At 42.3% G+C, this 26,235-nt stretch overlaps 1 protein-coding gene across 1 annotated transcript; it reads right to left on the bottom strand.

The window, feature by feature from the left end:
* Nucleotides 1–25,652, bottom strand: LY86 (lymphocyte antigen 86). The gene is made up of 5 exons (XM_014940934.1): nucleotides 25,361–25,652; nucleotides 11,395–11,481; nucleotides 9,588–9,716; nucleotides 2,679–2,731; nucleotides 1–741 (listed from the first exon to the last, which is right to left on the bottom strand). The coding sequence occupies exons 1-5, from the start codon at nucleotides 25,479–25,481 to the stop codon at nucleotides 646–648; spliced, it is 486 nt and encodes a 161-aa protein (XP_014796420.1). The 5' UTR covers nucleotides 25,482–25,652; the 3' UTR covers nucleotides 1–645.
* Between the last annotated feature and the right edge of the window lie 583 nt (nucleotides 25,653–26,235).

The following is a 26,235-nucleotide window of genomic DNA, read 5'->3' as shown; positions in this document are numbered from 1 at the left end:
TTTCCTTTCATTATGAATTTATTGAGAAGCAAGAAGAGCACATAGCTTAGTTACAGAATGATTCACATATCACTTCAAAGACATTAAAGAACAGAAAATTCCAGGTAGACTCCAGAAGATTTGAGTGATCTGAATCCAGTGACAGGGCATGGATCACTAAAAAAAGGCACTTTCATTCTATTTGGTCTTTGTTCTGTGGTTATAACAAAATCTATACTAGTGGAGGCTCCAGATATGCCCCAGGGAAGACTGAAAATTTTGAGTGCTGTAACTGCATAATATATGATACATATGAAAGTCTTCTTTAGCCTGTGTTAGAAATGGATACCTTCATAACTTACTGCAAAGAAATGTTTAGGCTCTCGCCTGTTCTGCCTCATGCTATTTTCATCCTAAGATGAGAATGTTGGTATCAGATGCTTTCTACTTGCAGCTGTATATATTAGAAGCAAAAAATGGGCTACAGTTTAGAGATAAAATTACCACTAGAGGGTCTGGTGACTTTTTGAAAATAGTGAATTATAAAGAGGAATAGCATCAGAACCATGTGGGGATTATTTCCTTCAGAATCATTGTAGCACGCAAGCAGCTTACTTGACTTGAATAGCTTTGGTAGTACGCAGCTTTCATGAAACTGGTTTGTTGCTAATAATAGTCTAAATAATTTTTCACAGTAAAATCAGCACAAGCGACAGTGACACCATCCTCATTAGTCAACTTCGCTAAAACAGTGTAATCTCCCTGTATGAGACAAACACAAAGCAAGAAATTAGCCCATCAGTAGTATATAACTGCTTCTGTTTCTATGACAGTCCTCCTCCTAGAAACAGAATAACGCTTTTCCCATCAAGTTCCTCAAAAACCTTTCCTGTCCAAATGCAATTCAGAGCTGGTAAAGGACTTGCCTATATCTTCTGCCAAAATACTCTCATCAGGGATATCAATGCTGACAGCACAAGTTCAAAATTAAAACAGTGCAAGGGGAACAAAATGTTTTGATGCATAAAAATTCCTTTCAAATATATATAACTTCTCATGTTTCTTCTGAACAAGCACAGTATGGCCTGTGCTTTTTAGTAACTGGAAGGGGAAGAGGTGCTCAGTTGTCTGGCACTTCTCTTCCTTGGATCTTGTTGTACAGTGTGTACACTGTTATTGATATAAATTTTTGTAAGAGAGCACCTTGGGGGATGTGTGTGACTCAATCTGTGATGAATTCCTATATAATAAAACAAGAGGTACTTTAATTTCAAAATGTGTAGTTAAAACTACTAATAATTCAGGCTTTGGGGAGAACTTGTATTGTTGCATTGCACAAAATCTCAACCTTAAATAAGTCATGGCTTTTTTTTCTATAGATCAAAACTGCTCTCTCCAGACACTTGGAGGAGAAGCACTGGGCAGGAGAGGTGACAAGGCTTGTTTAATAGATTTGGAGGAAGAGGTGAACTAAGTTTCATTCACTCTAGGTTGCTGGCACTGCAGTATTTCTTTTTGGGCTTTTCTGGAGTGTGGAGGGGAGCAAAACCTGGGGTAGGAGAGCTTGGCAGCAGTGGTCGTCCTGGCTTTGAACCATAGAAAGCTTTTGCCCTGCTCAGAACTCTTCTGGAAGTGGAGTAGAAGGAGGCACAGCTAGAATGAGTCAGGCTTCTTGGCATTTGCATTTTACCATGGGATTTCTAAAGCAATAACTGGCCTGTGTCCTCACAGAGAGGTTCAAGTTAAGTGTAACATCCAAATTTAGAGAGGCCCAATGGCAACACGCTCATGAGAATACAGCCTTGTTGTAATTGCTGTGCAGACTGCACAAACGTCCTTCGGGCTGCTCAGATGAGGTTGTTCTTTGTAATGAGAAGGTGATGATTGCTGCATGGAATAACACCATCTTTCCATGCTGGCAATAAGGAGTTATTTGCCTGATTGATTAATTAACAAAGAAGGCTTCCTATTCCCTTTCTCACAAGCATATTAATTCTCCAAAAGCTTATAGTTTCATTCATAGAAGGAAGTTTATAATAACTCATTTCCATTGCTCATTGGTGATTAGATTTTTTTCCTCCTCTAGAATAATTTTTTTTGCTCATGGGTAAAAATTCTTATTAAAAGAGGATTGTGAACAGTGTTAGAATTTCTGGCTCCAAATTCAGCTAATTTGCCCAGAACTGGAGTTTTACTGCTCTGTGTGGATGTTTCTAGGGCTTCCTCTTTGTCTAAAGACCTGTTCCTCAGTTTCTCTAGAGCCTTTATTACAGAAGTGTCCTCCTTATGTTAGTAAAGCTGCTGCTGGAGCAGGATGCTGACTGATATGAGCTTGGGCACGCCAGTGTGAGAGAAGAAATGGCATTGCTCAATACAGCATCTCTCTCTAGGCATAGCCTTTGGGGAAGCAGGCTGGTAAGGGCGGGATAACAGCCTGCATAAGGGGACCTAGCACCCTGTGTGAAAACCTGTCTGCTATCCTCAGAAAACCTGTCTGTCTCTAGATAATGGTGGCTTTCAAATGCTTTAAGCAAAGCCACTTAATTTCATATTGAAAAGGATTAGTCATGTAAACGCTATCAGATCCAATGTGCCAGCTGGGGGAGCTTGGAATATGCTGATGTGATTGCTGGTCGTCTTCTGGACATCCCTCACCCAGAAAGCCTTTCTGCTTGGGAGTACAGCTGTGACCAACTTACCTGTGGGATTTCTTTGATTCCCAGTGTGACTGGTCCCTCATAGTAGAGGTGTTCTGAAAAGCAAAAATGGTGATGGGTGGTTAGACATGCAGCACATGAAGGAAACAAGAAGCCAATCGTAGATGCTTTTTTGTAATAACACTTCAAAGTGCTCCAGTGACAAGCGTTATGAAACTGCAAAGTGCTCTGTACACAGTCTTGCAACAGCCCTCCTGAGAGAAATGTCAGGATGTGTGCTGCCTTACAGGAAAAGCAGGGCAGAGCCTGGGCTCCAGGAGGACCTGTACTCCTGGCCTGAGTGGAAGAGGGGGCAACGAAGTTACATGATGTGCTAAAGCCATCACAAGTTGTGTTGCTGACTGGAATAGAGCCCAGGAGTTCCACCTTCCAATCCTGATTTCCCTGATCGCAAGGCATGCTTACTTCTTGCTGTTGAAGAAAGGGCGACTTTGGCATTAATGGACAGAATTAGCAAGCTGTTCTGCAGTTCCTCCTACTTTTTCATAGCTTACTGGGCCAAACTGTGCAGACTTGACTGAAAATAAAACTTGTAGATGTTTTGGTATCTCAGAATTTCTTGCACAACTTGCCCTCCACAAGTTGTGGAAAAGTCTAAGAACTGTTTAAAAATTCTCTTTTGTAGGTGTCATGAAATATTCTTTACTTTGACAGTGACAGAGGAGTAAGTGTTTCATCATATTTATATGAGTATGTGCTGGTATCTTGATGCTTGTCACTTCTAAAGAGTTGTTTTAGTCCAGTCTCACTGTGCCGTTTTAAACTGTTTCTTGTGAAAGGTTGGAGGAAAGGTTTGTAATGTGTTTATGCTGTATGGTCCATCCCACCATGTAGTAGGTATCTGACTTGGAAAAGAGTCCACAGAAGGTCTTGCCCACGCATGCTATGAAATGTTAGTCAATGCCTTGTAATAAACTTATATGAAAGAATCATGACTATAAGATAAACTAGGAAAAGAGTAGGAGAAACCTGAGACATCACTGATGTTCAAAACCTTTGCATTAACAAGGAGTTTGTTAAACATAATGCCCTGATGACCCTGGGAGGTAGAGAAGATGCACAACTTCTCAATTCTGTAAAAAAAAAAAAACAAACTGAATACCTGAAAAACCTAATACCAAAACAGGCTTGTCACTCAAATTGATCAACTGTGCTGGAGCACTCGTACTGTACATCTGCATCCCTGGCTACTTCACCTGGACACCAAGAAGTCTTCTCCTTTTCAAACAGCAGTCACCCATCGTTGTTTGCTTCTGTGCACGAAGCAAGAGCCCTGAAGTCTGACACATCTCTGCTGCAGAGAGTGGTGACTCAAGAATTTTAAAAATACAGTACAGCCCACTTCTCAGTTCACAACTTTACTAGAGCCTAAACAGGAGTTAAAGGCACTGCAGACTGCATGACTTGGGTGATGAGTGACTTGAGGCTTGAGATGTGTGTGTTGATGTATGCTAACCCATATTGTGAGCTGCCCCCTCAGGATGGTGTGGACCATGCAATGGTGTGGTTCATGGTTTGTGTGTCCTTTCATTCAGTAGAGAGCCTTGTTTGACTGTCTTTCCTTCAGTCAGCTCCAAGCCTAACAAATCTTGCACGGCAGCAGAGGAGAGCAGAGAGGAAACTGGGCTATGAACAATCACCCTTCCCAAAAGTCCTTCTCCCACAGAGACATGGAAATCTCCTCTTGGATCATGTGGCTCATTAGGGTCTTGCCCAGGCTGTCAGAAAGCCATCCAGAATCTAAACATACAGATGCAGCATTCAAGATCTGCAAAGCCTGTATTTTAAAATGAAGTAGGAGTTATCAGGCCATAAATTTGTTTCTGAAATGATGGCAATGCTAATCTCTCCTTCAGTGTAGGTAGAAGCTATTTTTTTGCCCAGACTCTGCTGTGACAAAGTAATGATTGCATCGAAGCTAGATGAATGCAGTCTTAGGGTTCTGCCTCAGTTCTCTCTGAGAAGTTTTCCATAATTGCTCTGATGTGTGGTAGCTATGCCTTTGCTTGGTGATCAATGGAGCCACTCTCATGGGCTGTAATGTGTGTCCCATTTGAGGTTCACATTTACTGCTCTGTGCTTCAGCACTGCCCTTATTTAACTTTTTCTAACCAGGTTGTGAAACATTGCAGTGGTTCACAATTATTAATTATATGGAGCTACAGGAGCAAGTCCAGTGAAGGGCAATTGATATGACTGAAACATCTCTCCAATGAGGAGAGGCTGAGGCAGCTGGGACTGCTCAGCCTAGAGAACAGAAAGATTTGGTAAGAGCACATCAACAGGCACAAACACCGGAAAGGAAGGTGCAAAGAGGGAGCTAGGATCTTTCCAGTGATGCCTGGTGATAGGACAAGAGGCAGTGGGCACAAACTGAAATACAGGAGGTTCTTCTGAATATCAGGAAGGACCTTTTTTTAGGTCACCCAGAGAGGCTGTGTAGCCTCCATCCTTGGATACATTCAAAAACCTGTCCTGGGCAACAAGCTGTAGGTGGCCCTGATTAAGTAAAGGACTAACTGACCTTCCAAGGTCCTCTCCAACCTCACCTATTCTGTGGTTCTGTAACCAGGCCTCTAGAAGACTGTTGTGATCTTCCTTGCTTCAACAATGGGGCAGAGGGGAAGGACTATGCTGCTTTGAAAGTATATCCTGGAAGGAAAGCAAGGGCAGCTTTCATTTTCAGCCAGTTGAGACATGCCAGGAAATAACATGGATACATAGATCTGCTGAATTTTACCATTCATGCTCTGTTTGGATCATGGCAACCTACTCTGTGCCTCTGCTGGCTGGATCAGGCATTTCAAAGCCCATTCGATGTTCCTCTCACATAAGGATCTCTGCTATAATTCCAGAAGTGTAAACATCCTCCGAGGCTTTAAGAGCTGTAGTTTATCACAGCATCCTTCATATACCCATACATTTTTCTCCATATATTCATACATTTTTACATTCCTCCATTGAGAGAGGATGAACACATCTGCTGCAGGATGTGTAACTGTCACAAACATTGAGCCTAGCTCATTGAAAGAATTCTGTGGTCTTTTTAGAGCAAGCCCAGATGTAGTTGCAAAAAATGTACCAACATTGGGAACAGCATAAATCACAAATGTATTTTTCCAATTAAAACTTCACCTATGTTTTTATTGGTCTGCTGGTAAGTTATGGTATATGTCAAGCATGCTGTCATCAGTGATGTGCTTTCAGTTCACCTTCTGTTTTCAGCCCTTTTCCTTAAAGACTTAATTGAAGGTGATTTTTGTAGAGTATCCTGGAAAACATTCCTAACGTACCACTGATTCAAGATAATATTATTGTATTTGTTGTAGCAGCTTTTCCTTGTTTTTTCTACCAAAAGTAACTTAGTCCTTTTCCCTGCAAATGAGCAGGCCTCTAGTAGCTTCCAGTCTGATGCACAGCTTTCAAATGTGTAAGAACTTCCTGAGGATTACTTCACGATAAATGATAACTAGTAACTTGAAGATGCCTCTCATTTCTGACAAAACACCTATAATGAAATTCTCACTTCTCTTTCTCAAATCTTCCTTGCACTGAAAATCTTTAAACGTTCTCACACTCTTATACTATATAAAGGCCCTGTACATCTGCACCCACCTCTTCCTTTTTCTGTTTTAAATCTTTTTAGAACTGAAATGCTCCATGTTTGAGTTCTTCTAGGACACGATCTTGTACCCATGCAACTGACACACAACTTCTATGAGTTTTAGGGATGCAGGAATGATCTGAATAACTGCCAGCTATGGATGTGTAGTTGAGTGAGAAAAATGTATATAAATACATAGCTGGGTGAGAACATCTACTCTTTTTACTGGGGAGGAAAAAGTGAGATGAAGGGGCTAAGCAAGATGACATTGTATATCAGCTCAAAGACCTAGCTTTGTGGTGTAGCTGCTTTCTCAGAAGCACGTACCTAAACTATCAATGTGATACCCAGTTCTGTAATTCATGTTATGTTCTCTACTTTTATTCACAAATGCTATTTTAGAAACTTGCTTGCTGTAACACCTACTGAAAGAGGCAATATTGTAAAGAATGGAGGTCTGAAGCAAGACGGGGTGTTCCTATCTGGTTTGGGACTGTGCACAAGGAATCGGGCAAGTGCTCTGATGGTGCCTTTATCAGTTGGGCCTGAAAGAAAAGTTGCAGAGGATGCAACTGTCTTTTGTCAGTAAGCTTTGTTTAAGCCTGCAAGTTGTGGTTGGCGCATTGCTAAATATTACCCTGTTATGTCTTTTTCTCTGATTTTAGTGATTGCGTTGGGAAATCTGTTAATCTTATGTAACTGTTTGGTTTTTTGGTTTGTTTTTTTTTTTTTTTTGGGGAAATGGGGAATAACCAGCACTTTGTACCAAAAAAAGAGGAAGACCTGGGTTCATGTTATGCCACAAAGAATTTAGCAGTTTTTGTTTTTTTTTTTTTTTTGAGGAAATGGGGAATAACCAGCACTTTGTACCAAAAAAAGAGGAAGACCTGGGTTCATGTTATGCCACAAAGAATTTAGCAGTTTTGCTGCTATTGCTGTTAAGTGGAAAATGGCCCATTTCCTTGGAACCTTTGAGCTAACAACTTCACAACAGGCGTATAGGTCAAAGAAAAATATCTTGGAATTTTCTTTAGGAGTCCCAGTGAGCAGTGCCAGATATCACCTTTGCTTAATGCAAATAGCAAAGACTATATGATTATGATAAGCCCAAGAGCTGCAGCTCTATTAAGCCTCCTAAAGTTTTTCCAGTCATGGAAAAACTGTAGCATCACAGGAGAGCAAAGAAAAATAAAACAATGCCAAACACCCAAGACTTTGACACATCTGGCTCTTATAAGTCTCTTTTCCTTGTAACTTCTGCTCTGTTTGTCCACGCGAATGAGTGGACCAACAAAGCCTGTAGCAGAACTATGTCCTGTCTCATTTTGGGAGAAGGAGGGACAGGCAATTTTTGTCCTCCTTGTGGAAGGTAAGTGAATTCTGTGTGGAACTATATTTAAACTCAGGTCAGGTCTGGCCATATGTTGGAAATATGGCCTGTAAAACAGGGAAAAAGGGGCTCTGCACGGAAAGCTTCAGTTGAAAGAGCTACCTGCTTCTCTGTACGTTTGCTAGGCTGCACACTTGGCCATTCACAATGTTGTCCTTTCTGTGTATGTATTAGGTCAGATTTACAACGGTGCTAATATGGTAAACTATGGCTGGGCTGAACTGCCTCAAATTGGTCTTCAGCTCAATTCTGTGTCCTAAAACAAGGGTTAGAACCAAATGTCAACTAATTAAGAAATACCATGCTTTCAGTTTGAACCTTAGTCTGAGGAAGTTCACTTCTTTCCCACTGTGATTTAATTACTAAATAAAAACAGCTACTGAATAAGAGAGCGTGTATTAAAAAGTGTGTGGTAGAGGTTCTTGCACTAACTTAGGAATTATTCTAACTGAAGATATATAGTATTATTTAAACAACCAGCTATGTTTTTATATCATAAAGTACTTCAATTAGTAGAAACAATCACCTGTCAGTTTAAGATTAAGGGACTTGTAAACCCCAGGAGGCTTTGTCTTTGTGGCTTAATGTGTGAATAGCAGTTTGTGCTCAGCTCAGGACTGACTCTACTTCTCCTTAATGTATTCTCTAAAGGATGTTATTTAGTACTTCATCAGAATAAGATAGTTTTTCAGTAGGTCTGTGAGTGTTTTTTTTGCCCTTGTAATTCAATACACAATTGAAGAAACCTCTGAATTTAATTTTTTTGTCTCTCTGGCTTACGGGATTTACATAATTGGTTGCTCATGCAGCATTTCTCTATTGCTCTTTGTGATATTTCTATGCTGTGTGAAATGTCTTAGTAATTTTCCAGGACCCATCTTAGCAGTAGCGCTTGCTGTGCGTGGTCTTTAAACTCAAAGCCCTTGCACATGAATTATTGCATTGTTATCAGGATGCAGGTGCAGGCAAATGGAAGGAAAACAGAGCTTCCAAAACTGACTGGTGCTCTGACAACTCTGAAACTTCCCTGCAGCTCTACCTGCTTATTTTAAAATCAGCCTAAAGAGATAATCATGATGTAAGAGGGACTTTAAAATAACCATTTAAGATATGTGGATATTCCAGTCCAGAGGCATGACTACTGCTCTTCCAGACATACCGTGGCTAGCTTTGCATTACCTGGCCTGTGTTGTTGCAGAAGGGACCCTGAGGTGCCAGGCTCACCTGGGACCAAAGATGCCTGCTTTCTGGGGACAACTAATGCCACTGTAAACCAAATAGTGCAAGTTGGCACCAGTGGGCAGTTTGACTGACATGAACTGAAATCATCTGACAGCTGTGTAGGCATGTGTTGAGTAGAAAAAAAGATGCAAACCACAGATGGTATTAAATAGTACCTTGGTCCCAATATTCTTATTCAATTCCTCTTAAAGTGAATTGGGAACTGCTTTTAAGGACAGGAAGCGTTACTTGCTTAATAGTGAAGAGTATGTTCAGAACGACTTGTTTGTTTGCTCAGCCATTTCTTTTACAGAACTGGCCTTTATTTTTGTCATACTTTTTGCTCACATGACAGCCACGTGGCTATAAATAGCTTTTATGAACCTTTCTGTTGTTGTATGGGGTCACAGTACCACAGTCATTTTTTTTTTATGGACTTGAAATCCCATGTCCATGCAATATTCTGTGATTAAAAACAAAGCAAGCAAACAGGTTAAGGGAAAAAGCAGGCTCTGAAATTAAAACGTCTCTGTCCTACTGTGTTTCTGTCATCCATTAACATGCTGTTGAAGTAAACAGAACATTACGATGTATTGGTGCGTTCAACAGCACAGCGGGTGCATCCTGCTTGGAGTATTCAGTAGCCATCAAACACTTAGAGTGCTACCTAAATTACCTCCTTTCTTCTTTCCACAGAAAATAAGCTTAGAATGTCCCGGCTCGCAAAGCGCCTCTGAGTAGCTTAAGACGGTCTTTCCATTTATGATCAGGTCAACCTTGACGTTTAGTTCCTTGATGTTGTGTCCTACACACAAAGCAGAAGGAGAGCTCAGAGAAAGTGCAAGGGTAAACAGGTTTATTACTTTATTTTTAAAAAGATTCCATTTTTTTCACCTGCTGATAAAGCTATTCAATGTTTTCTCTTCACTGAGAACTCCCAATACATAGAAATCCATGCTTCAGGAACAGGTCTCTAAGTCCCGTAAGGTATATAGCAGAGAACACAATAGCATACATCTTTATTATTAAATAAACTATGCCTGTTATCGTTCTCTGCGTCTGAGGCCAACTGGCATAGTAAATCTTGTGTCCATATGTTTAAACTTTCTTCTCCACTGTGTCTAGCAGAGGGGCTATATCCAATGGTTCCACTCAAATATGAGGAAAAACTACTTCACGGTGAGGGTGACAGAGCCCTGGAACAGGCTGCCCAGGGAGGGTGTGGAGTCCCCTTCTTTGGAGATTTTCAAGACCTGCCTGGATGCCATCCTGAGTAACATGCTCTGACAAGCTCTAGGCAATCCTGCTTTAGCAGGGCAGTTGGAGTAGATGATCTCTATGGTCCCTTCCAACTCTAAAAATTCAGTGAAAATTCAGTGAAATGGGCCCTGGGGAGCAGCCTGTGGCCACTGCCTGGGAAAATGGTAGCTGGCCTGAGCCAAACCTGTGCCGGGGACCAGCATAGCCACGTGGCAGTGCTGGGAGGTTGTCTGCATGTGCCTGGCTTGCTCACGTAGGTACAGCCAGTGAGGCTACTGGATTTAGAGGGAACTCTGAGTTGTGGGGAAAATATTTGCAAATGCCTCTAACGTGATTTTGCAGGCTTGTTTAACTTTACAGCCACCTGAAAACTGGTGCTCCCCAGGCAAAAGGGCAGCGTGTATCACAAGAGGGAGAACTTTCACATGCCAGGAAGCATTCCCAAGTGCTAAAAGACTTGGCACACACAGTTATTTTCAGCACCAAGAGCGTACAGCAGCATACTCATATCTATCTTCTGATAACAGAGGTTCTAGGTGAGCTTGAGGGTTGCAAGAAGGTGGCTTTCCTGTGCAAGGATCACAAAACAAGCTATGGCTAATATTAACTAGTTCATGCAGCCCATTAGCTCGACTGTGGTTCTGCTTTTAACCTTATATTGCTGATCAGTCAAATGCTGAAGGGTATAATTTCAGCTAGCACAGGTGGTGAGCTGATGGCATGACTGTTGCCTCAGGCTAGCCCTTCCCCAAAACTCCCCCAGCAAGCTTCTCTGCATGCCCAGGAGGGTCAAAGAGGTGTCCCCCACCTTGGTCTGTCCCCCACTCTTTGGTTTCCTATCTGCAAGGGTCAGCCTTGGCAATTTGCTGAGTACTGCTGGTGCTGACACAGTGTGGGTGCTATAGGTGTCTCATTCAACAAGACTCTCCCCAAAAGGCTTAGCTATGAAGGCAAGCTCTAGAACAGCCCCCAGCTTGGCTATCCATATGTACAAATGAAGGGTAGGAAAGGAACAGGGGCTGAGGGCTGATATCACCTGCATAGTCTGAGGCTGAGCTGATAACAGAACTGATATGTCTGTAGCCCCACGCAGGTTTTGAAATTTCTCAGAAACGAAGCCCATTCATATTTTATAGGAGGTTGTCACCCTTGCTTACTCCTTAATACCAGCACTCACACAGGAATTACCTGTTTATGGCATGAGAAAACAGCAATTCACTTACTTAGGACCATAGCAGCTCTGATGTTAAAGGTGTGGGTTGCGACATCAGAACAACGGTCAATACTGAAAGCGAAGTCTTGCTTGGGATCTGTTTGGAGACAGAAAGCAGTGGGTCATAAGTTGTATTTTTAATGAGACACTGCAGAGAAGAAAACAATAAAATACGGAAGTGTTATAAAAAACAGATTACACACTCCTTAAAAATTCTCCAAGATGTGCTCAAAGCTCCCATACCTTTTGATTAATAGCTACTTCTGTCCATTCTGCCACTTCAATATGGAGCACATTCAGATGATGCCCATATATGGCTAAAACCTATTATGTGGGAAAATGAGCCAAGTTCAGGGAAAGCAAGTTCCCTGTGATGGTGGGCAGACGATACTCTTTTAACAGTGAAGTCTTAGCACAGCTGCTCTTCCCAGGCTCTGGACATCACCATTCTTTCCTCAGCACTCTTTGGTTATGATGACATTTTTAATTTGTTTGTATCACAAGATGGCTCAGCAAGGCTGATTGGAAAACAGAATCCTGAAGTGGGATGAAAAGTCCAAAAATTAAAATAAAGTTCTGTAGCTGAGATCCTGCAGTATTTCATGCTGGGTCTGCCATCATATGATCTTTCTAATCCAGGAAATATTCTGTTTCTCTCTCTCTGGGAGACTTTAGCAGACTAAGGTCAAAAGGAGCCCTACAGCTGATGACTAACATGTGGCTCTTACCAGTTCCTACAGTACCACTTTCTCTGCATCAAGCTCCAAAGCTCTTACACAAGCATAATTGCTTCCCCCCTCCTCACTTCCACCTTCTTCCTTGCTAGCCTCCATGAGACTCTGTGCTATGCCTGAAGGCTTGCCAAGGTGTCACTCTGGTGACAGCCAGCAGCAACAACTGACAGCTCATCTGCCACAACCAACAGCACGTGCAAGAGTTTTCCAGAGCTGTGGCTGGAGGTGAAAGATTTGGCCAGTTTGGAAGGGTATCACCTTGGGCCTCAAGGCTTGCTTTAGGCATAGGTTTGTCCCTCATGGTGGCTTTCCAGCCAGCCTGTGCATCCACCTCCCTTCACCACAGCAAGGGGGGAAGCGACTGCAGCAGGTGCAGAAGCAGCCATAGGCTCCCTGGTTTATATAGAGCTGGTGGTGACAAACTACAGACTTGGGAATTGAATTCTGTTTCTAAGTTATTGTTGCTTGAGGTGATCTTCTCACTGAATTGAAAATAATGGGTTGGGGGAGTTTTCCTTTGATGCTGTGGTGCAAACTGAGTCACGAGTGTCCTCTGTGAGGCTGAGCTGGCATCTCCATAGCCTGACCCCATTTTTGCAGCAGTGCCCCACAGCTGTAGCAGCTGGCAGGGAGCAAGCCTGGGTGATCAAAGCCTGATTGCTTAGAGGCGTGCATGAAATGAATGAAAGTGCTGTGAGGAGCTGGGGGCTCCAAGACAGGCTCTGCAAACACACGGATTGTCAGTGTTGTCCAAAAGGAGCTCCCAAGTTCTGGTAAAGTAAAACAACTGTTTAAAGGAGGGACATAAGTCACAGCTCTGTGTTGCTGTGCTGGATTTTGTCCTCCACACCACTAAAGAAGTCTCTGCAATTGCATGATCTGCTTGGGACAGAAAGTTAGTACCTGGGGTTGTTTATCTGCTCAAGTGTGACAGGAGTCAGAGGGCGTCTTTCCTTTCTTCCCATATTCCTGTCAGTTCTCACTTTGTTATTGCAACTTCAGAAGCTGTCGCAATCTGGTAGGAGGGCAGTTTCCTGCTCCAGCTGGAAAGTGTGTCAAACTTCTCTTTTCCCTGGGACCGTTATGCCTGCTTCCCCTCCGGGCTCTGCTGCCTCTCAGGGCTTGGTTTCCGCTTTCCTCTGGACTTCTGCAAGAGCCCCTCTCATTTCTGTTTTCTGTGCAGTGTGATGATAAGGTTCAGGAAGCAGATGCTCAGATCAGAGCAACTTGGGCATTGATGCCTACAAACAGTGCTGGACTAAAATTGTTGGCTCTGTAATTTCCAGAGGGAGCTATGGTTAAAAATGGCACCGGGAATATATACGATGCTCTTCTCTTTTCAAAGAGACCAGACTGTGCTTTAGTCAACAAATTAAATCATGGTATTAGTGCTAGAAGTTGAATTTTTAGTTCAAAATTTCTCATCAGTAACTGTTTGGGTAGAAAGGGGATGTTCATAAAACCAAGTTTATCTGGAAAGCATAGGCTTCTCACAATGAATCTGACCTTCAGGTTGTTTTAGTTTAGACATTTCATGCCTGTTTGGTTTTGTTTTTTTTTCTACACTCTTTTGCTAGATGGCATATTTCATGGTGTTTTATAGTCATGGGTGTTGTCTTCTGCACTGCTAGGGATGCAGCACAGGGCTCTGGGCTATACAGAGAAGTGTTTTCTGGTTTCCAGAGGAAGAAACCATGGAAGCAGCCACATGAGAAATTCCAGCAAAATTTGTGAATTAAAGAGCTTGGATTTTGTGTTGTTACTTTCTTTCTGAGAAATCTAAACTTTTCCACTGGCAAAAGAACCCCAATTAATTTTCTGACCATCTCCCAGTGGAAATTCAGGCTATGACTTTGCAACCCAACATCTTAGATATTGTGGTGTATGTGGGGGCCTCCTGCTGGAATCAATTGAGAGGATGGCTGTGTTGCTAAAGCTATGGTGCCAGGGAGTCTGGATTCCAAACCATGTAGGCAGAAAGGTTGCTGCTAAAAGGAAATTAAAGAAAACAGTGGGTTTTAACCATTTGATAAGTGAAGATGTCTGTAAATTCAGCTGTGCACTGTGAACTAAGGTGGTGTGCATACCCCTAGTGTGCCATACCCCTCTTTCTTTATATGTTGAGGAGTCCCTCGTGTGGCAAAGGCAACTCAAGGCAATTGCCATTTTTGTGTTTCATCTCAGATGCACAACTGTGAGTCACTGTGTGTCTCTTATGGAGGTTTAATACTTATTCTTCCTTGTTTGCCTCAATCTGAAGTGAGCTGGTTAGACTGAAAAAAATACATGTTATGTCTTTCACATGTGCAGAGCAATAACATTTACCGTTAAATCTCTAAAATACGTGGGGCTGCCCTTCAGCCTTCCACTTCCCTGCAACATTTCATAGTGCAGTACTGTATGTTCCCAGACTTCCCTCCACCCACTCCCTTCAATCTGCTCCCTCTTCCATAATTAAAGCTAGAAACTCTTCAACTGGTTGCAGAGTTTTGCTTTACCAGTTCAGCCTTGATATATTACCAACAGTTAGAATGTTGCTGGAAATTTTGTAACCGTGTTGAGGTTTATCAGTGAAAATCTGCTTATTGGGGGGGGAAATGGGCATTTTTTGCATGTGTCTATCTAGTGAGAGGGGCTTGGGCTGCAATGTATTTACAGCTAGCATGAAGGTGTCTGGGAGCAGGATTTTGACTGAAGTTTCTCTCTAGACAGTTCTGAAGCTTTCAGGCAACTGCTCTGAGAAAAAGACAAGTCTTTGGGTTTTGTAAACAATCAATGCACTGTAAGATCTCTTAGACCTGTGATTTGAGCTTGATGCTGTGGCTAACGCTAAGCTCTCAACTGTATCTAGTACTGAACATACGGCTCATGCAGAAGATTGGCTTCTGCAGTGCAATCCTGCTTTGTGAGAGGTAAATTTGGGGCATACCCGGCATCTTGCTGCTGATCACCACTTACACAGCATAGCTCCAGCTGACCCCCTGCATCCCACCTCCCATTTCACCCTTACCCAAGTTACCCTAGTGGAGGTTTATTGCTATATTGGCTTGGTATATGGTTTGCCTCACATAGGACCTGTGGTGGCACCATGGTGCAAGATTTCAGCCTGGCTTAGCATAGCAAGGTGCTCACAGCAATGAGTTTGGCTGGGTTTTTCTAGAAGACTGCACAGACGTGTGGTACAGCCTAGAAGCTCATGCGACTTACTGAACTTCTCTTCCCGGAGTTTCTTTTCCTGTTCTTGTTCTTGGCAGAAGGTCCATAGGTAAATTAACTCAGCCATATTTACAGTGGTGTTTCTAAGTGACCCTCCTGGCTGCAAGCCTTGTACCTTTGATGGAGATTATTACCTCAGTAACAGGGGCAACAGATGGGAACACACCTTCATGCCTCGGTTACTATAGTTGTGGGGCCACCAGCTCATGCTGTGCTTATGCCCCACAGCCTCCCGTGCTCTGGGAGGTGATCTCCAGCAGCAGGATGAAGCAGACAGCCGGGGATGATAATATGCTAGCTCACCATGGCTATGCCCCTCAAAGCCTGAGCTGCTAGATGACTAACTGGGCTTTACAGAAACTGATGCCCAGATGGGAAGCACCTGTTACAGGAATTTTGCTGGACTGGTATACAACAGCCTCTGTCTTTTCTCTCTCCCTCCCCTTCATCCTGTTAACTATCCTCCACTGGCTTTACTTTCAACTGGATCTGGTCTAAAATCACATTGTTTCCACATAAGCATAAAAAACAGTGGTATGATTGAATGGGAACAGCAAGCAGGCAAGGTTTGCTTGTAAGACTCGGCATCGGTGAGTCTTGCAGTGGTGAGAAGACTCTCCAATTTGGTAAGTTTGGGTGTTTCAAAATAACACTTCTAGGAGCAGATAAGCCACAGAACTGAATGGAATGACATAGCTGCGCTTGGCTAAGGTCATACAAGGACAGCCTGGTGCCAGAGGAGCTGGAAATTAGCACAAGGAAGAAACATATTTAGTAATTACCCAACACTCCTCACCTTCAAAGCTCTTAATAAAATTAAATCATTAGTCCTTACAACATTCAAGGTGATGAAAGGAGAGGGAAAGAATGAGGAACTGTTTGGGATCTGAGACTTTATGTATTCACTCAACATTTTCTTTTTAATGTCTATTTAAATAAATTAACCTAAATGCTCAAGGTTATATTTGACACTGGAATCTACTTAAAAGGTACTGAGGAAGAAGCATCAGGTGAATTAGCAGCTCTCTAGTTGTGCATCTAGATTTCCCTGAGCACCTTCAGTTTAATGAACTTCCCTTTGGGCCTGTATTTGCTACATGTCACTGACGTGTCCAGACATGGCTGGGAGGAGCAGATCGACCCTCTGCTCAGAGGGGAGCAGAATAAATTGTGAGGCTCATGTTGGCTGTGTTTAGCTTATCATGAGGATGCTTCATCCTGAGAAGCTCACCTCAGATGTGACCAGCTCCCGGCTTCTGCCTAGTTCTGACAAGCACTCTGGCCTCCTTTGCAGAAGTCATGGTATGTTTTATCTCCTGTACTTCTCTGGCTTGCTTTGGCAGCATGGAAGTGAAGGAATAGGGAAGATTACAGTTCATGTATCCTTAATGTCCTGGGGGGTACAGCCCATGGGAATTCCCCTTTGTAAACAGCAAGATCAACCTGTGGTCTGTGAGGTCTGCTTAAACGTGGAGCTCTTGAAGATGCCTAATAGTGTTCATGATTCTGCTTCCTTTCTTATGAAACTTAGATGGCTGTAGAGGGAAGGCTGAAAATTTGGTCTCAGGATAATCTATAAGCTAAAAAACCCCAGAACAGTAGTAAGTGAAACTTAAACACTTTTTTTAAGCTATATTTTATGCAATGTTTCAATCATTTCCACTCCTCACTCAAGAATACTGAACACAGGTAATGCAAAGAGCAATTACATACTGCTTGGTTAGATTAAGGCACAGACATCACTGGCCAGTGTTTATGGCCCTAGTTTTAAAGCAAGGCAATTCATGTCTTAGGAAATTAGCTTAAATAAAGGATGAAGGCTTTTTCTCTTCCTATTTTAAATAAAACCCACTGTTGGATATAACTGATGTTCAAATTTGCAAATATTCAGAAACAGTAACTTAGAAGGTGACTAGCTTTCTCCAAAATTGTTGGGCACTGACTTCAATAGTAGCAGCATTTGGGGTGTGAGGAACAGCTGTGGGATGGAGGGCTCAGCCCATGAGAAAAGGGCTTGAAGTGTGGCAGGTGGAGAAGAGAGGAAGAGATTTGCCTGGTACCAAGCTGAGGTCACTCAGCTGCCACCTGTGGCCATGGAGCTGCTGGTGGCCTGGGTGAGGAGCTGTGTGGAAGCCAGCAGGCATGAGGGGCTCTCTGCAGCTGGAGGGGGCTGTGTTTGGGGATGAGGATGTTGTCAATATGCATAAAGCAGCCTTGCCAAAAACTTGACCTGAGTCTCCCTGCCTTCTCCTGCTTGAACCACCTTTCTTGACAGCAGGCTTGTTAGAGCTGTTTGACAGGGCTTGAGGGGAGGTCCAGTGCCTGAAGGGCTTTCTTTTGCCAGCAGTGGTATTTGGAAAGGGGGGGGTTTGTGCTTTGTGTGGTATGACAAAGCTTTATCTAAACCTTTTTGAGAAGGCAAAACTGAAAGATGCTAGTTTTGAGAGATGGCACATACAGATGTGCATTTGTATTTGATAATCCTGATTTGTCCTAGTTACCTTGAGAGAAAAAGGGAGGCAGGGCAGGCTTCAGCTACAGCAGCATAACAAGAAAATACTGCATTAATTTGGGCCCAGCAGGGAATGTATTAGAGAGAGAAAGTCTTTGTTCTTCTGATCTGTTGGTAAGAAAACACCATGCGCTGCATGAGTGAGATGCATACAGTAACTGCCTGTGTTTCCTAATAGGATCTGTCTCTTCTCTCTTCATGTGGGTTTTGGCTTTTTTTTTTCTTCATTCTTTATACTGCTTTACTTGAGACAGATCTCTGGACATCAGTGCTTGCCAGTATGACTGGGGATTCACAACAGACTTGCAGACTTGTGTCAGAAATAGACCCAAACATGACTAGGAGCTGCCCTGCTGCTAGACACATGCCATGCTCAGGGATAGCAGGCTTTACTGCTGATTATACAGAAGAGTAATCAGCAGCATATAAATGGGCTAAATGTTCCCATTTTCCCAGGATGGGTTGAAATCCACTGCAGGAGCGTGGCAGTAGGCTATAATTGGAATGGCATGCTCCCTCTGCTGAGGAAACTAGCTGGGTTCCTGCCTGCCTGATCGCTGCTGGATCATTTGACAGGAGTCATCCATCTTCAGGTGAAGAGGAAACTGGTGCATTGAATTAATTTGTGGTAGCTTTCAAGATCCTAGCTTTTGGCAACTGGAAGCTCTCCTGAGTCTAAAAGCAGCATCTGGGACAGATCAAAGGTTTTGGATTCAGTATGTGGTGGTTCCTTCTGTACAGGGTATTTGGACATCTTATCTCTGATGGCCACTGTTCCTCCCTAGTTTTAGGTTGCCATAAGTCTCCTTGAAGTTGGTGCAGTGACACCAATGCACAATAATGCTTAAGTCCTTTTTGCATTTTTCTGAGGTGTGTTAATTTTTCTTAGATTATTTTGGATATTTTTGCTGACAGGTGTTAAATTGCTGCAAGAACCTGATCTCTTGCCTCTCTTTTCTTTGGTAAACTGTAGGCATTGTAGGGTCCAGACCTGTTTTGAGGCCTTGATTACAGATCAAGATGAGATGATGTGGCAATGTAAAGAAAGCCTAGCAATGTTTCATATGCTTACACAGAAAGCTTTACGCTGGAGCACTTACAAGCAACTGTGGTTTATTCTTCCTCCTGACTTTATGCCGTGAATGTGTCTTTTGATAATTTCTACTTTATGTAATAGAGGAGGTAATCTCTAATTCTTATCAAGTGGTAGATATAGCTGTGACTCACCTGTTCAGTAAATTAGCCTGCTCCCTTCTTAAGACCCAAATTCAGCATGCAGCAGCAAATGACAGTTCTGCCTTGCCCACAGTACTTCTTGACTGTAATGCAACACACAATTTTCTAGGTATGTTTGTCCTATTTGTTTCCAAAGGAAAGAGCACCTTTTCCTATGGCTTGCCTTGCAGGCTGTTACCCCTCCTGCTTGTGATACCTTAGTAGCTCCGTGACTACAGCAACTGAAGACATGGCAAAAAGTCAATAGGTAGAAAACATATCTACTCATTTAGATTTAGCAGCCAAAGATAAGCAGGAGGGGCTGTCACACATAAACAGCCCTCTTTTGCAGTCCATGATGCAGGACCTCCATTGATTTGGTGAAGAAATGGGCACTGTGAGGAAACCTCTGAGAACAAATTAGATGGTAAAATTTAAAGCATGGTGGGAAAAGCTCAGCTGAGGTTAATTCTCTCCACTACTAGTCTCAGTGAAAGTACTAATATTGATTTTGCTAAATGGTTCAAAGTCTAGATGCCGAACCTAATCTTTTTGCCAGTGTACCTTGGAGGTATGAAATTGTCTCCTGCGCCTCCTTAGCATTTACATTTTAAAAGTTACTAAATGCTCTCCCCTCTGTGAAAGACATGGTAAAATGAAAGCAGAACCACCTTAAGAGGTCACATAGGAAAAGAAAGTTCTAATCCTCTCTAATGAAGCAGAGAATGAAATAGATGAAGTATTTTAAATAATACATGGAGGGACCAAAATTTTAAAAAAGGATTTGCATGTGCACTCATATGTATGCTGACTTGATTCTGATGATAGCTTCAGTTTGTTAGGATCTGGTGCCAGAAATATGCATGTCAACATCTGGCCTTCCCCCTGGAATAAGTAAGCTATACCAGATGAGTATAGCAGCAAGCCTGTGACACTAAGATTGCTTGGACGAAGCAAACAAACAGAAAGAATGTTTCAAGTGAAATTCTTAAGTTCTTTGATTGTTTGCCCATTAGCGATCTATGCAACAAAAGATCAGAGGGGAGTTGGTGTCGTGTGGCTTTAAATAATTTAGAAGCAGAAGCAATTGCTGGAGACTGCTTGAGGGAAATAAATAAATAATTAAGTCCAAGAGAAGCATCTGGCTCAATCTGTCTGCCAAAAACCCAAAGAATAATGGAAAAAGAACCTTCTTTTACCAAGTGTCTAGGAGAACATTTGCCCTGAAGATGCATGAGGTGAGAATTTTTTGCAGACTTTTCTCTGCCAGCTGAAGCTATTGGATTACTTATACTTTAGTTAAAGGATTTAAGTGTGTGGCCAGGGAGGAAAAAGGACGTTGGTTGATGAACAAAACAGAAAGTGATGTGGTGTAAAATTAGTGCTATAATGATGATTGTTTACAAGTTGGTATTACTGATTGAGCAGTGATGGATGTTACAATTCTATTTTTAAAAAAGGCAAAAGAGGATTTTAAGACAAATAGTATATTTGACCTCTCGGTATGTAGGAGAAAGGGTATGATGGGCTGAGTGTGTAAGGGGGACCATAGTAAGACTGAAACCATTCAGCACAGACTGATAAGTCATCAGAAAATTGTAATCTAACTAGTCTCTGTCTCCACTTTTTTTTTTTTTTTAAAGCACTGAAAAGCTCTCTCAAAGCAGAGTTTGACAAGAGGGTGTCTGTATTGCACTATCTGACCAGAGCAGGTTCTATACCAGAATAACCCCGTTGAATTCAAGGAGCCATTATAGCAGAGATCCAAATCTGAGCTCACATATTTAAAGAGAAGCCATACAAATGAGAATTTCTCTGTCTGTAAATGAAATCCAGTGCAAGCTCATATTGAAGTGGGCAGTGCTGCTCTCTCCTACTGTACCAATGCAGGGCAGGAAGAAGCTTTCTAGAAATGACCCTGCTGGAAGTGTGACATAGAGCTATGCAAGCAGTCATGGAGATCAGTGAACTCAAGTTCAGTCTGACTTTGTTTAGGAAGAGGCATTGGGATGTAAAAATGGTTCTCTAGATGACCAGAGAGCCCTGCTTCTTTGTCTAGCAAAAGACATTAATTAAAGCAAATGGTAAAGATGTTTTAGTATTTTTAATTCTGTAGATATGCAGATATAAAACTTGTAAAGGGTGAAACCAGTTTCATATTTAGGTTTGAAATGTATACTGATTGATTGCACCTTCTCCTGAAACTTCAGCTGATGGCTATTAACCTTGCTTCAGATGAAAAAAAGAAGAAAAAGTAAACTAAGTCAGACATGAATTGAGAAATGTTTGTGACAGTATGTGGAATTTTATATTTTTATTTTTTTTTTTAGTCTGAACAGTGTTTTATAAAGTCTGGGGAATATTTTTCAAGAGGTCATCCTGAAATATCACTACTTTGACTCTCCTGAAGATCTCCCCGAAACTCCCTGTTATTTACTTCCCTGCACAGAAAACAAAGTCCTTAATGGTTGATGCTCTCCAGACCCTTTCTAAGAACCTTCTGCCTTATCTGTAACCTTTTCTGCTCTGTCAAGAAATCTACAGTTTCAAGCAGCAGGCAGCTTTGAAATCTCCCAGGTTCTAATCTAAATGTAGACCTTTATTAATCACCGAGCATACCAGTCTGGGTAACACAGGCATTCTGAAACACTGATTTGTTGATGTAGGCTCAACTAACATTTCAAGAGAACTGTAAAAATAGTTGGAAAATGTTTTTCATATGTCTGCAGTGGCAATCACCTGCTTCACCCTATGAAGAGGGCCCCATTTGAACACTGCATTGTAAGAATGTTTTCATGGCTAATTAAGAAAATTAGGCTTACATGAATGATCTAGAAGCAGGTGCTGATAGATGCGTTAAGGAGTTATATTTTGTAGTCTCTGACTCCATTGCACTTTCAGGTGGATACCTGACACTGGAATCTGCTCGGAGCACTTTGCTATCATTGCCTTCTTGCCTTTCCCTTCCCAGACAATTGCCTTTTAAAACATAGCTGGAAAGATCAAAAGTGTTATTACTGTAAAAATCACTGTGAAATTAAAAGGGATAGGAATCAGCCATTTGTGTAGCTGCTTCTTTTCATGTCTCTGCATAGACTTGCCAATTAGGGTTCTCTTTTCTCAGTTGGAGAGGTTAACCTGTGCTGCTTTTATCTCAGGATCCCTGCCCAGGTTTCTAAAGTGATTTGTGGTCACTTGAGATCTTCCTTCGTTTTTGTCACTTGTTCCTGGGAGGAAGAGTGGCACTGATGGGAAATGTCTTGCTATAAATAGACTGTCTCAGAGTTATGTCTCCTGCGGTTATACAGAGGAGGCAGCATACTGTCTATTTACTTCACTTTTAGACCACCCGTGTCTCAGCCTGAGTTTCTCACCATGGACTTGCTGCTGAGAATTTTTGTAAGATTACTTTTAGACGCCTTTTTTATTTTTTCCACAAGTGCATTATATTGATCACTGGGGTCTTGTCTAGACTTTTCTTTTGATGCATGCCTTGGGGACCTGAGTACTGAATGTTTAATCTGACGTGGGTGGGGTTGGGGATCCTTTCTATAGAATCCAGAACACAGAGTGAGGCTGGGGGCTTCTTGATGTGTGCCTTACCCATAATAGATATAGGATGCAGGTAGGGTAAGTGCCTGGAACAGGGAACAGGAACTTGCTCCTGGGTACAGAAGATTGCTACACTTTGCCTGTCTTCACTTATCCACCTAAGCATCTCTGCTACGTTTTTCATGGTTATATTAGCTCATACTTTTTGGCTTTAGTCAAATTTTTGCTCCAGTATAGGAGAGGATCTGATAAACTTCAATGTAGAAATGGACACTTAGTTCCTTTTTAAATGTTCAGACTGAAGTCTATTAATCTGTTGATAGAGGACATTCAGCTCCAGAAATAAAGTGAAGTTCTTGGCAAAAACTCTCTCGACTTCCTTAAATTTTTCTTGGTTCAACCCTGATTCTCTGGTAACATCCTAGAGTTTACAGTAACAACAGTAGAGGTGATATCCTGACCTTTTTGAAGCTAACAAGGAATCCTTTATCCTAGATTTCATACAGGGGTATGAAATCACCGTGGCCGCTGTATCCCCCAAAATGCGTCATCCTCTGGCATTTTCAGTGGACCAGGATGTACCACGGGGATTTCTCAGACTAGAGGAAAATACAGGACAGTCGTCCCCTGAAACAGCTAAAGAGTATGGGCAGTTGCCTATCATTGACTCTGTGCCTGCTGACATTTCGAAGTTGCCCTGAGAAGGTTTGTTGGGAAAGGGTCTTGTCAAAGCTAGGCACTAGCATGTCTGTTCCCTCCTGGGCAAGAACAGTTGGCGGGATACAGCTAAAGAACAAACTGTGTCCTGCCCATCTCATTGTGGTTACAACGAAGTGAAGTGGGGACAAAGCTTCCTCTTTCCTGAAAGGGTGATGGGCACCTATGGGCTTGCCAGTGAGCTCACTGAGGGCAGTGCCTTCTCTGAAGGGAATCTAGACTAGTGTATTCAGATTTATCCTCCCCACCTGTAGATATTTGAGTTCAGCTCAAAACACCTTATATTTTTCTGCTTTATGCAAGATACCAGACTATGAGCTGGGCAGCAGAGATGCAGATGGTGCATCCTGGTGTGATGCTACAGGTGTGGTAGCCTCTGGAAAAAGGTAGGGCAGAACATTGTGACAGCAGCTGTGAGCATTGCCACAATTGAATCTGCCAGGGCTGTAAGGGAGTGTTTATATTGGGCTTCAAACAACGAATCTGATTTAATTCTTGCATCGTTTCCGTGTCTGTGTAATCTTCTCATTGCCCTAGCTGTGCCTGAGAGAACAGAAAATGACTCTGTGGTGGGACCTGACCTGTACGATCTCTGGCTTGGGCTTCTGAAGCCACAAATTTCTCCTGAATGAATGTACCTCTTACCTTTGTGTGGGTGTCTAACCAAAATAAGTGACATGTAAGCTCAAAACAAATGCTTTTTTTTTTTAGCTAGGCCAGTGGTGTGCATAGTAAGAAGCAATACCCAACTGACATATGCCCAGCAGATAAATTTTGAATTGACTCAAACTGTAGTCTGTGCCTCTGTGACAAGGCATCTCATGCTGAGACCTGTTGATGGCATGGAATTAAGTTATACAATGATTTCTTACAAGCTTTGATATTACCTTTGTTTTAGTATTCAATATCTAATTAAATATTTTCTTAATGCAGTATACCCATTTATAATATGTGAAGCCTGACTTTAGTCTCCTAGGAGCAGGTCGGCAAAGAATAGTATTACAAATATTTATTTACTTCTCTTGTCCCTTTCTGGCTTTATTTTAATGGGTGTGCAAAACCACATGAAAGCTACCGGGTAGAAAAAGCCCCCTGGGAAACCCTTTGTATCAGGATGAATTGGAAAAACAAACTCTAGGGTGCTCGTTCGCCGTGAATCGCTTTTCACATCACGTGCGGAAAATGAATGAGGCGTCTGTGAATCTAATTCCCTTTGTCCCTGTTGTAAAGCAGATCAGCACAATAGGTGAGGCACACGGCCAGCAAAGCAAGAGGTGGAAAGCAGGCACCATTCAGTGAATTCATTTTCAGTCATTCCGGTGCTGCTTGCTCCTTTCCTTCTCTACAGATTTAAAGAACAAACAAACCCCGTGGTCCCTGGGAAAAGCCTCTGTTAAGTGCTGCTGCCGAAGCGTCACCGAGCACGGGGGCAACGGCGGAGAACACGAATCCTTCCCACTGTCACACTGGGTCCCTTGTCGTTCCAAGTGGGAGGACAGAAAGCACTTCACCACAGCCTCACCGCGCGTTAGGAAAACAGCGCATCTGCACGCTGAAGAGTCTGTCATCCCAGGACAGATAAAGATCTAGGGTCTTCCTCTTTTTTTTAACCCAACTTCATGATAAAAATCCTAGTAATCTCTTTCGTGCTGAACTGAATCTGTGACAGCTGTTTGTTATTCTGAATTAGGTTATATTATTTCCTCCCTTTTTTTTTTTTTAACCTAACTTCATGATAAAAATCCTGGTAATCTCTTTCATGCTGAACTGAATCTTTGACAGCTGTTTGTTACTCTGAATTAGGTTATATTATTTCCTCTGTACTATCTTCTAAGTACAGTTAGATTTGAGTGCATGTATCACCCAAACTAGCTATATTTGAAAGACTAAAAATATTCTAGCTGCAAAACCCAGTGCTGGCTTGGTATTGTAACTCTTCCATTCATCGCCTGGTTTATAAACCTCTCTCACTGAGTAAGCACAACTTTGTTGCCCAGCTAAAAGGAAAATGGAAATTTGAAAAATCTCACCACAGCTTTTGTAATGTATTTCCAAGTTGTCCTCTTTGCAGACTGTGTGCGTAGGCCATTCTGTGCTGCCATTGATGTAAAGCAGGACTAAGAGGAGAACAAAAGCATTTGATGTCTTCATGGTGGTAGTTTGTGGGATTACTGCTCTGTCTCCTGCTAACCCTCTGTGGAGGGAGGTGTTCTTGCCTTTCTCCAAGGGAGACAGGAGTTACTACACCCGCGCCTGCAGAAGGGTTAAGTGAGCCAATGCAGCCTTAGCTTGCCACAACGTGGTATAAACAAGAGGCTAATCAGAATTGGAGGGTGCTGTTTCCGTGTGCTTAGACTTCTGCTTTCTGCTTCAGTTTAAACTAATGACAAATGAGCTAATCACACCTACTCACTGCACGGGGTAGCCCTGCCTCGGTGCTGGCTGGAACAATGCAGCAAACTGTCTAGTTTTCCTCTCGCTGCCAGTTTCTTCTCTTGAAGTCAAAGCGTTTGGTATAAGACTTCAGGCAGGTTTATTTAGCCCTTCTTGCCTGCAAAACATTGCAATTCAAATCACCCCATCTTAATCACGCAAAGTCAGATCAGATTTTGCAAGACGGACAGTTTGGTTTCTATGTTCTTCTTAGTAACAAATCTGTCTGCTGGAGTGAAGGGAGGAGTGTCTGATGAAGCTGACACCAAATAAGCAAGCCTTGAAACTTTTAGGCATGAATCCTTTCTGCTTGCCTACGTTAAATACAGCATTTATGTTCATTTTCTTCAGTGGTTCTTAGGAATGCACTATTTAACAGTATACCAAATCAGGTAAACCTGGACTTAATTCTTTTTCTTCCATCCTCCTGGTTATTGAACTACCCATTCATGACACTGTGCACTTGTTATTC

The sequence above is a fragment of the Calidris pugnax genome, unplaced genomic scaffold (assembly GCF_001431845.1).
Source record: "Calidris pugnax isolate Ruff unplaced genomic scaffold, ASM143184v1 scaffold8, whole genome shotgun sequence".
NCBI lineage: Eukaryota > Metazoa > Chordata > Aves > Charadriiformes > Scolopacidae > Calidris > Calidris pugnax.
This window is presented reverse-complemented; position numbering and strand designations above follow the sequence as displayed.